Genomic DNA, 11,412 nt, shown 5'->3' on the forward strand with positions numbered 1-11,412 from the left:
TTTCATTAAAATTTTAGTGATAGAAAAAGTTTCGTTTAGTATTTAGTAAAATACATCATTAAAAATATCAATTTCCATTGATTTTTAAAATACAACTTTTTAAACTTTATGTAGTTCATAATAATTTTTGTTAAATATTAATATAAGTTTTTAATAAATTTAATTTAAATAAAATAGTACCACCATTATCTAAGTAAATTAAAAATTTTAATAAAAGTAATAAAATAAATTTATAATTTTTATATCTAAAAAAAGGTATTTTTAGTAATGCTAATTTTCTCTGGATCCTCATATTTATATATATATATATATTATGAAATTGTAGATTATAGATATATTCAGCAATTAAATGACAAGTTTACTGTTTAATTAAATTGAAAACGTTCAACTTCATATAAAAAGTAAGTTGCATAATTATTAAATAAAATATTTATGTTTAACTTCATGCAAGTATTTTTATTACATAAACTTTGATATGAATATTTAATTTAATAACAATAAATAAAAAAAAATTCTCAGACAGTCTTAAATTATGTTAAGAATATTTTTATACAAAGCATAAAGGTAGCATAGTCTTGTCAACAACTTTCCATAATGTGCATGTGCTACCATATATGAAGAGATTTACTTTTACAATTAGTATTATTTTTTAATCAACTATTTAATTATCTTTTATTTTTCTTTTTCTTTTAAATTATTATCATTTTTTTCATTAATACTTTAATTTCCATGCTTTAAATAAGTGATTATCAAAAATGAAGATTTTGTGAGAGAACTTTTAATTTTAAAAACTCATTTTATTGTATTTTTAATTAAGTAAAATTGAACTACAGTTTTAGGTTTTATATATATATGAGCAAAGCATATATTATAAAATATTCAGAATAGCAATTTATATATAAAATATTATTTATTTAATTTCACTAAAATTTATCTATATTTCCTCATTAGTGATCAAATCAATTAAATTATAATGAAATTATGGAGTCTCTTAATTATATATATGATATAATATAATAATCGTTCAAGGTAGATTATGAACTGTTACTATAAAATATGACTATATAGCAAATGTCTAATAAATTTACACGTAGTTTTAAAAATCTCACTTATAAAAAAGAATATTGATTTTTTAATATTTAATTTTTTATTGAGACCCGCCTCTTTTTAGTATTTACGAGAAGTTATTATGAATATAATATAAGAAATTTTTGTTATGTTTATAATCGCGAAATTTTTTATCCAGTAATTAATATCAATCGAATTTTTATGAGATTTAATTAGTAACTTTATATTTTATTCTAGTATAAAAGTAAAGAGATTAAGATATACATTTTTATACACGTATTTTAGGTTGAAAAAATTTATTACACTCATCTTTTAATAACTTATTAATTTGAGTACTATATTCGGATCTTTTATCTTATAGAAAAGACTTTCATAACTGAGTATAATAATTTAATAGTGGATCATAGCATACTTCAAATAAATATTATGGACGGAAAATTATAATAATAATAATTTTTCTTACAATTGTGAATGCATTTATTTATGATAATTTTAAATATAAATTAAATATATTTTAATCAACTTCAAAAGTTTACATAATTCATATATCTTGCAAAAGAATAATTTTAAATGAATTTACTTTATACAATAATAATTATTTAATTGAAACTTATAATTGTTGAGGTCAAGTTGAAAAAACTCATTAAGTTTATTAATCATAATAATTGTGTTGTTTATGAAATAAATATATCTGTATACAGTTTTAAATATATGTATATTAGAGCAAAACCAGTTGAAACTGTCACTTTATTTTTTATTTTTAATTTATAGGTGAGTGACCGTTAAAGCTATTTTTTATATATATAATTTTAAAAATTAATTTAATAAATTTAAAATAATCATTCCCAAGAAAGGAAACTCATATTTCTTTAATTTTTAAGCCAGTTTTTTTAATTTATTATTAAAATTAAATAAATTCATATTATTAAATTATTTTAAAATCAAAAATTTTATTTTTTACCACATATATTAAATAAAAATATATTATTAAAAAAATAAATATTTTAATAGGTAAATTGTAATTTAAAATAAATAAAAGAATAAATTTGTTTTATATGGGATGTACAGGAAAAGGAAATAAAAATAAAAATATATTAGCAAAACAGATAAGCCAAGACTGTTTGACATTATCGAGAATCTTCAGTTAGCTAGTAATTACTATGCCCTCTATTCTCATTGGACATTTGTAAAAATTTTCTAATTGCCAGATATTCAATACCCAGAAAGAGGAAAAAGCCATGAACGACCCAACTCTGCTGGCCATAGCCATAAAGATTTAGACTCATTTACTATTTCATATAACTTGCCATAAAAAATTTTCCCTCTTAGGGTTTCCAACAAAGTTCTGATTATAAAATAAGCTCATTCATAGAAATAAAATTATGGGTCTGTTTCAGTTTCTGTTTGCACCTCTGCCTTTGTTTATAAATTGGCTTACACTGGATGATAATGGCGTCACCAGAAGAGCCTCACTGTTTGTGGTTGGTGAGGGAGGAGGCTTCACACTGGTAAACACTACATCGTTCCCTCTGAGAATTAATGGTCACCTTCATGCTTCATTTCTCTGCTTGCTTGCTGTTATTTTTTATGTGATTTTGCTGTATATGTCACTGATTCTTTTTCATCATGGTCTTTTCTATCATGTGGATATGCAATGAATTTATTTTTTTTTGTCTTCTTTCATGCATGGTAATGGTGACGGTTGTGTGTTGATTTTAGCAGCGGTTTTGGTGGTCTGTACAAAGCATCACCCAGCAATATCGCCTAATGGCTTCTTCATCATCTTCAACAGTTTCAGATGAGCAATTCAAGCTGTTTCATTCGATTGATAGAGAGGTTTACAGGCTACTTGTGATTAATCTATGGAGGGATCCTGTGGAGTCCATGCAAATAATGGCCTTATGGCTGTGGTTGGAGAGAATGGGTTTCCCCATTATGGTGAAAAAAATCCTTGCTTTACCTTATATTCTGATAAATGAAGTAGCAGATGAGTCGAACATTTGCATCAGCTGCGTAAACGATAATCAATTCGCTAGCCAGAATAGCGATATCCCTCTGATGCAAATTCTGATGGAGAAAGAAATTTCTCTCAAATATTTCCATGACAATAGGCTGTGTGCAACTCAAGGGATGGCAAAATTTATGAATGATGTATGTATCAGAGCATTATATGATATAATGCAACAAGCCATTGAAAGAAACTGTGCCCAGATTAGCTTTCTGACCACCACCCAGAAAATCCCACCTTCCTCCACCCAACCTAGACTTCCTCAAACTGAGTCTAATGATGTCCCTCCAGAGGACAGGACCATGTTTGTCACCTTCTCCAAGGGCTATCCTGTGCATAAATGGGAAGTGAAGGAATTCTTCACCAGGACTTATGGGGATTGTATAGAGTCTCTTCACATGCAAGAAGTGGAGTTCAATGAGCAAGCACTCTTTGCTCGTATTGTGTTTTACTCAGCAGCTACTATTGATGTGATTCTTAATGGAGTGGACAAAGTAAAATTCAACATCAATGGGAAGCATGTCTGGGCTAGAAAATTTGTCCCAAAGCGACCAAAATCTTCACTTCTGTCTCCGCTGCTGTCCAATTCCTCGCCCCCATCTTGATCATGACATGGGGAGTACTGAAATCCTGTCGAGATGTTTAAAATATAGAATAAAATAAACCTTGTTGTAGAATAAGCAAATGGGACTTGTATGTTGTGCAATTCTGCATTGTTGTTCCAATCAACCTTGAAGGAATATTGGGAGACAATTAATGGATTTGCTTGATGCACATATGTAATTATGTATTTCATATTCTTTCTTTCGGTAATTTACAAATTAATCTTTATGTCAACAATCATTTGTCTATGCTTTTTTTTTTTTTAATTTGTAACTTATTAAGAAATTTTGTCTCACTTCATCAAACGTGCCATTAAATTAGGAATCTATGAAATAAAGAAAAAATATTTAAATTTATTAAGACTCGGAGATGGCAACAGATTGAATATTTTTGGACATCCGATCCGATCAATCCTTAATAAAACTGATTTGTATAGTTATAATTGAATTTAAGATAAATTTAAATTTAAAAAATAATGCTCGAGTTTGTATATGAATTTATTTATATAAATAATTAATTTTATCTCACTTTATTAAACGTGCCATTGAATTAGGGATCTATAAAATAAAAAAAAAAAATATTTAAGTTCATTAAGAGTCAGAGATGGCAATAGATTGAATATTTTTTGACATTCCATCCGATCGATCCATAATAGAACATATTTGAGTAGTTATAATTGAATTTAAGATAAATTCAAATTTAAAAAATAATACTCAAGTCCATTGTACACGAACTTATTTATATAAATAATTAATTTAATATAAAAATATATATTATATAATAAATATTAAAAAAATTATATTTTTTATTTAAATCAAAATTTAAATATTTTTTAAAAATATTAAATTTTTTTAATAAAAACTATTAATGAAAAATATTTTTTATATAAATTATTAATTAAAATATATGTGACTAAACCGGGGAAAAATTTATTTAGATAATAATAATATAATTTAATATAGATTTGAGTATTATTAATATAAATAGAGTTTAAATTCGAATAATTTAATTTTTATATATATTCTATTTATTTACATCCTTATCAAAAGTATTTCGGTGAAAACTTAAACTCTAGTTATATCTACAAATTTTAAAATAAAGCTTATTTTGAGGAAGGAGAGGGGAGAGTAAGTTGGAAAAGAAGAAAAAAATTGGCCTCTTATGTTCTAAAAATAGATTATTTAATTCATTAATTTTACTTCATTACGCTGTATGGTATTTAGCCCTTAAATATTACAATTATACAGTTTCATCCCTTAATTTTTTTTTTAATTATTATAATTTCATTCATTGGTTTTACTTCTCCCTCTTTTCCCTCTTTTGGAGAGATGAAGAGATGATAACGAATGATAAAATTATAATTAATTATAAATTTGAAATGAAATTATAAATAATTGTAAAATCAAGGATTAATTTATAAATTATTTTTAATTAGTAAAAAAAATAGACAAAGAATCTAAATGTATGATCGAAACAAAAGTAATGAACTAATAGTCTAATTTTTAAAATACAGGAATGACATCAATTAGTAATCTTAAAATTTAGGAATTAAACTTTTATTTATTTATGAAAGTTAATTTATATTTAAAAAATAATTTTTAAAAAAATTTTCACATAAAATATTTTATTTTCTATTATTAAATTTTAGTTTTATAAATTTAAAATGAAGATTGGGGAGTATAATTGAGATCTCTTTATTGAGATGCACATACCAACAGACTAAATCCATATTGATTATTTTTTTTAAAGCAAAATTACTGATTATATTAATAAAATTTCATCAAATAAAAAAAGATATCATTTCAAATAGAGAGACAATTATATCCGATAGATTTTTTAGTCAAAATATGAGCAGTTAGAATAATATTACGACGAATTCATTTAACAGAAATATTAATTTTAGAGTGCAATAAATATTTATAACCATTCAAAATCAAATTCCTGGATAAGATAATTTGGCAAAAATGCTTCTTAAGTGCGTGTCTAAACCCCTGCATAAGATAATTTGGTAAAAATACTTCTCCTTCTTTCTCATCTCTCGAGTATAAATCATTAAAGTCTTCCGAACAAAACCACGAAAAAAGTTTTTATGAGATAAAATTCGAATAAGGTTCCAAAATTGATGTCATCGTTGCGATTCCGGAAACCCATAATAACTAGTAAACCTCTATTGAACATTATTTTCCGAAACAACCAAATAAATAAAATTTGAAGAAAAGTCAAACCCATGACTCTTTCACATTAACGAAATATCTCCTCTCAATTCTTATCTATTGACTATTGACTGAGAAGCAACTATCAAAATGTAAATAATTATGAAAAAATTTCATACGAGAACTAAAAGTTTTTGTTTTCATAAAAAATAAAATGTCCGCCTTATAATTAGAAACTAAATTCTTCAATACAATAACTGTCCGAGAATTGTCATTATAAATATGCAAAAAAGGTCTGCATATTCTGAAAATTGATTGGATTGTATGTGAGAAAATATTTTCACTATACACAAATTATAAGTGATGATCAAAATATATCTAAAACTCTTAATAGGGATAACAACATTTTCTTTTTTATCGATAGTCAATTGACGTAAATCATTTTCCACAGAGAAAAAAAAAAGAAATTAGGTTTAAGAAATAGAAAAATATGAAAATATCGAGTTAAAAAAAACAATAAAGGATATTGATCAATTTTAAAAGTTGATATGGTTTATATGTTTTATATTACAAAAGAATAACTTCATATGAATTTACTTTATAATTAAATATATTTTCTCTATTTATTTTTAGACATATTCATTTATGATATTTTAAATTTAAATTAAATATATATTTTTTTCTTTTTCTCATCTTAGGTTCGTGTTGCTTTTCAAATTTCAGAGACTTCATGTTTTTCTCTAAATTTTTGCTTGAATTTATATTTTTCTTGAATCTCAAAGGCCATAGGACTTTAATGCCCAGATAGTGTCTTCCTCGTTTAGCCTTCTTGTTTGGGCTTAGGTCTAGGGCCTCATTCTTCTTCATTTTCTTTTCCCGAGTCTCGACTAGGGCTTCCATCAAACGATTGGTGGGCCACCAAAGACCACCTTTACTTCAACCAGGAATTGATGGATATCATCAGGTCCATTTCGCATAGAATAAACCCAAGAAGAAGGATGCAACTGTAATTAAATGCAAAATCAAGGACCTATCATGCGAATTAATTGCATACAACACAAGTCCCTTTCCAAAACTTGATCTCCCACTGCTCCTTCTGTTTTCACTCTCTCCGCGGCCGTTGCTGTCTTGTCCTTCTGAATATGGATGGATACGCAGATAGTCGAGAAAATGCCTCAATCGGGACTCAATACTTTAGCTGCTAAAGGTACGCTTACTTTCCCATACATAATAGAATTTTGTATGAACTTAGCACAAGTGTAGAGGCTGACACTTCTTTCAATCAAATCCTACAGAAGAAGTTCGTTCTTATGGATAAAGTTGGAAATGAGCCGTTGGAAACTATTTTATGGCCATGAAATAAAGGAATTTTAAAATATATGTCTCTGGTGTTTGCTTCTTGTTTGTTTGTTTGTTTGTTTTTAAACTATCTTTTTCCGTTTAGATTACTAAGAATTTACTCTGCTTCTAATGGAGAGAAACCACTTCTTAGAAATAGCTTTACAATATCAATTTGATGCCATCAGCCTTTTTAAAAACAAACAAGTTTAGAAAGGAAATTGAGAGTTGCTGTAGATTTAGGCTCCCTTTTTTTTTGGAGAATAATTTATAATTGAAAAATATTTTCCCTTTAATTTTAATTTAAAAAATAAAATATATATTAATAAATTTATATATGGAGGTACTAGTAAGATCATCAAAATGCTGAGGATGACTTACTTGTCCTTAAAACGGTTTAATTTTTCCCTTTCAATGAAAAATATTTTCCGTGTTCATTAATTTTCTTGAGCATCTCAAACGTAAAAAAATATGAAAAAATATTTTCCAGAAAAAATATTTTTCATGAAACCAATGGAGATTTGTTCTTTAGTCTTCAGTTGTTCTACGTGCTATCATTTTTTTATTATTATTAGTTTTTGAATTTCTAGTGAGCCTATGCTTTGTTTGCGATATAAAACTAATTTTTTTGTGATTATAACTAAGATAATTAGCATATTTTTGGGTGGTCAAATGAAATGGGATGAGAATTGGAGAGTGGAAGGAGGATAAGGTTTTGTTAAACTATGCCATTGCTAGAATTGTGAGCAAGATTTCTATCCTTAGCTTGAAAGCTGAAATGTAACATTATTGAAGTTTTTGGGGTTCCATTTACTTTTGTGATTAAACCTGATGTGAACATTGAATGATAGATCCCATATGGAATTCTTGTTATAATGTGAAAAGTTCCAGTTCTAGCGACGCAGTCTTGTTTTGCAGTTATTTTTATTATAAAATTAGGGCCTTTATATTGGGAAATTTAATTAGGAAGTTTATAATTTATATCTATTTTATTTAGGAAATTTAATTGTTTTAGGACTATTTATTTTACTAAGGATTTTATTTATTATTGAGGGATTAAGAAAAGTTTTGAAATTATTTTGTGGAGAATTTGTTTCTCTTGATCCTTGGTTTTTCTTCTTGTTCTACATCATCTATTTTGCACCTTTTCTATATGTACTCATGTAGTGTCTGACATAGGCACTTCACATTGGATGGCAGATTCTTTTGACAAATGGAGAAATATTTAAAGCTTCCTTGAAATGTGAAGGTTTGATCTCACATAAGAACGAGAATGAATGATAGGCAATGCCTTGAAAATGAAACACCTAACTACTTGATGGCTTCTATCAGAGGTATGAAAGTGTGATTGAAAAGGAAGTGGCTATAAACAAGTATTTTCACTTGATTTTTACCTGTTCCTGGAATTTCATGGATTTTGATCAATATCCAAAGCATCAATTTTGGAAATGCTGAAAGTGAACGCTTGAAAATGCAAAGCCTGTAATATTTGTGACTGAGGTTGGATGGATACACTTCCTGACTAACACACACACACACACACACACACTTGTTTGTGTGATAATCACAGGCTTTTTAAGTCCTGTGCAATTTTGCTGGTGTTTTATGGACAAGACATGTAAACTGTATTTGTATCTCATATCAACTCTATTTGAATTGTGGTCTGGAGCTCTTCACTTTGATCCACTACTGTAATGCTCCAAAGAATGAGTTGCAAGTCAAGCATGTTCTGAAACCTTTATCCCTTGAAAGGCAGTGGAATTTCATTTATGAGCCCAACATTGGATTTGACAATGAAGGGATTCCAACACAATGAAGTGCTCGCAATCGCATGTGTCATACAGCTTATCTGCGAAAGATTGGATTTGACAGGCTTTGGGTACTGTTGAGTCATTGTTCAATTTGAGTGCAGGGTGATTGCAAGCATCTCTAGATAGATTGGAAGCCATTGTAACCCATACATGATGACTGGAGCCAGTTGAAAAGATAGCATACCCTTCTTCATCAATATGCTAACTATTTGAACTTTCGGAGACTATTTATGGCCTCTCAGAACAGTAATGAACATACCACTTATTCTATGTCTTCTTGTTATTTCACACTTTCGCCACCCGTGATTATTATGCGTTTTTTAGTAGTTGAATAAAGATGTTAATGTGCTTCAGTTATTGGAGAGTTGTTCAAATCTCATTTACATGACAAATTTGTATTTCTGCCTTGCTTATTGAGAATCTCATTATTTTGCATTTTCAATTTCACTTGCAAAATTTTGTTACCAAAGTTTGTATTCCCCAGGATTGGCAGGAGAAAAGAATGCAAGTTCGAAATGCCTTGATGGAGAGACGCCACTAAACTCGTCACTGGGATCTGGGTTATTGAAAATCTTGTTGTCCTTAAATGTTAGGATCAGATGGCTATTGATTGGAATACAGGAGTAAAATAGCCTTACTAGAACTATATATGTTTGCCTATTTTCTGTTGGCACATATATTGAATTGGACGTTCGACTAGCCTTCTCTAAGGTGATGCCTTGATATTTGGGAGCCCTGAATCCAGGATGATTCTTTAATCGAAATAAATGTTAGTGCCGTTTCTGATGGTTTACAAGGAAAAGTTATTCAATGGAACTATTGCATATACAATGGGCATTGAATGCTAACCATCGATTAAAGTGGAATATATATAAAATTCATTATAATCAATAGATATAGAGTTATTGTACATACAATACAATGATTATCTGGCGAAATTCATTTATGGAAAAGCTAATTATTTAATACATCATGAGCATTAAAATTAATTTTCCTAATATGTAAGTTTACAGGGAAATTTTTCCTCTTTTTTGGGGTAATCAACAATTTTTTTGAAGCAGACCAAACAAGTTGCAAATCAAAATTAAAGAGCATGGTTGATCAATTCTTCTGGTTAGATGGTTGGATAAGAAGAGGATTCATCTTCTCTAATTCCACAAATTACCACCTTTTTGTTTTTATTAGCTGGTGGGTTTTTAAGAATGATGCAATTGAAAGACAGCATCAATTGGACCAAAAGAAAAAGGGAAACAAGTGGGTTTTTAAATTCGAAAACCATAAATTTTGAACCAGGCGCAGAGGGAATGATTCAATTTCGAGGTGGTAACGTGGCTCTGTCTCTCTAATGTCCTAGCCGTTGCGTCATAGTATCCGAGCCTCCAACGGCCAAATCCCACCTCCTATATAATATCAAATCTTTTTCTCTCTTCAAAGCAAAGGTTTTTTAACATAGATTGATTAGATTCTATCAACCCAAAAATGGCCTCCACTAAGCTGAGAAGCTCATGCTCTTTCCCAAATCTTCTTCTCTCATGCTTAAATTTTACTCTGTTTATCCTCTGCTCAGCCTCTCTAGCTCCCATTATTCTCCTTAGAATGCCACCAACTTCACTAGGCTTCGCATTACTAACAGTTTCTAGCATCTCCCTTCTCTGCTCGTTTGTGGGATTCTACTCTCAGCTGAGCCATTTCTGTTTCGTAACCCACATTTCACTTCACTTTGCCTCTTTGATTGGACAAGTACTAAGCATATTGCTGTTATTTACGAGAGAAAAATCAAGCCTTTCAATGATCAAGTCCCCAAGAGATCCCAAAGAGGCAAAGCTTTTAGTGAGAGTGGAATGTGGGGCTTTAATGGCAATGTTTATTCTGCAGGTAATGGCGTTGGCATTGAGCTGCGCAGTGCACAGCTGCTGGGTAAGAGATTATGAAGGTCTGGAGGCAGAGAGAGAGGCTGCAGACGAAAAGCGAAGCAGAAGGATTGCAAGAGTGCAAGAGGAATCCATGGCAAATGCAGCCAAAATTGCAGAGATAAAAGCCAAGGAATTTGATGAGAAGATTAAGAACAAATATGGGCAATGGGTGAAAACTGATTTTGAAGGATAAAAACATAAATGAGACATTGTTGCCAAGTGATAGATGTTTGTGTTGTGTGTGTTTCTTCTTCTTCTCTTCATATTTTTTGGGTCACTGCTGTGGTGGCCACTGTAGCAGTGGATGCTATTTTGTGAGTGTTTTTATATTTATGAATATGATTAGGTTTATTCATTTGCTTGGTTTGTTTACCAATCCAATCATCCTCCAAACTAACAACTTTCAACTTTCTTAATCTAGTTTAATTGGCATTTGGTTTAATCAGATAATAAATTCATTTTCCATTCAAATAAATTATCCTTTTCTTTCTCAATAATTAAAAAATCGTGAAAATTAA

At 29.0% G+C, this 11,412-nt stretch overlaps 2 protein-coding genes and 1 long non-coding RNA gene across 3 annotated transcripts; all 3 read left to right on the plus strand.

Annotated features, from left to right (window-relative positions):
- The first annotated feature begins 2,835 nt into the window (after positions 1–2,835).
- On the plus strand, positions 2,836–3,681 carry LOC110603296. The gene has a single exon (XM_021740991.1). It carries the CDS (start codon positions 2,836–2,838, stop codon positions 3,679–3,681), a length of 846 nt encoding a protein of 281 aa, XP_021596683.1.
- Positions 3,682–6,810: 3,129 nt separating this feature from the next.
- LOC110603051 lies at positions 6,811–9,394 on the plus strand. The gene is made up of 2 exons (XR_002486076.2): positions 6,811–7,039; positions 8,371–9,394. It is a non-coding gene; the product is annotated as an uncharacterized LOC110603051 (long non-coding RNA).
- Positions 9,395–10,283: 889 nt separating this feature from the next.
- Positions 10,284–11,249, plus strand: LOC110603853. Its single transcript, XM_021741803.2, has one exon. It carries the CDS (start codon positions 10,461–10,463, stop codon positions 11,085–11,087), a length of 627 nt encoding a protein of 208 aa, XP_021597495.1. The 5' UTR covers positions 10,284–10,460; the 3' UTR covers positions 11,088–11,249.
- Positions 11,250–11,412: the final 163 nt, after the last annotated feature.

The sequence above is a fragment of the Manihot esculenta genome, chromosome 16, assembly GCF_001659605.2.
Source record: "Manihot esculenta cultivar AM560-2 chromosome 16, M.esculenta_v8, whole genome shotgun sequence".
NCBI classification, from domain to species: domain Eukaryota; kingdom Viridiplantae; phylum Streptophyta; class Magnoliopsida; order Malpighiales; family Euphorbiaceae; genus Manihot; species Manihot esculenta.

Excerpts from the sequence above, each read along its gene's own strand:
- LOC110603296 (XM_021740991.1), top strand. The coding sequence starts at position 2,836 with ATGGCTTCTTCATCATCTTCAACAGTTTCAGATGAGCAATTCAAGCTG.
- LOC110603853 (XM_021741803.2), top strand. The coding sequence starts at position 10,461 with ATGGCCTCCACTAAGCTGAGAAGCTCATGCTCTTTCCCAAATCTTCTT.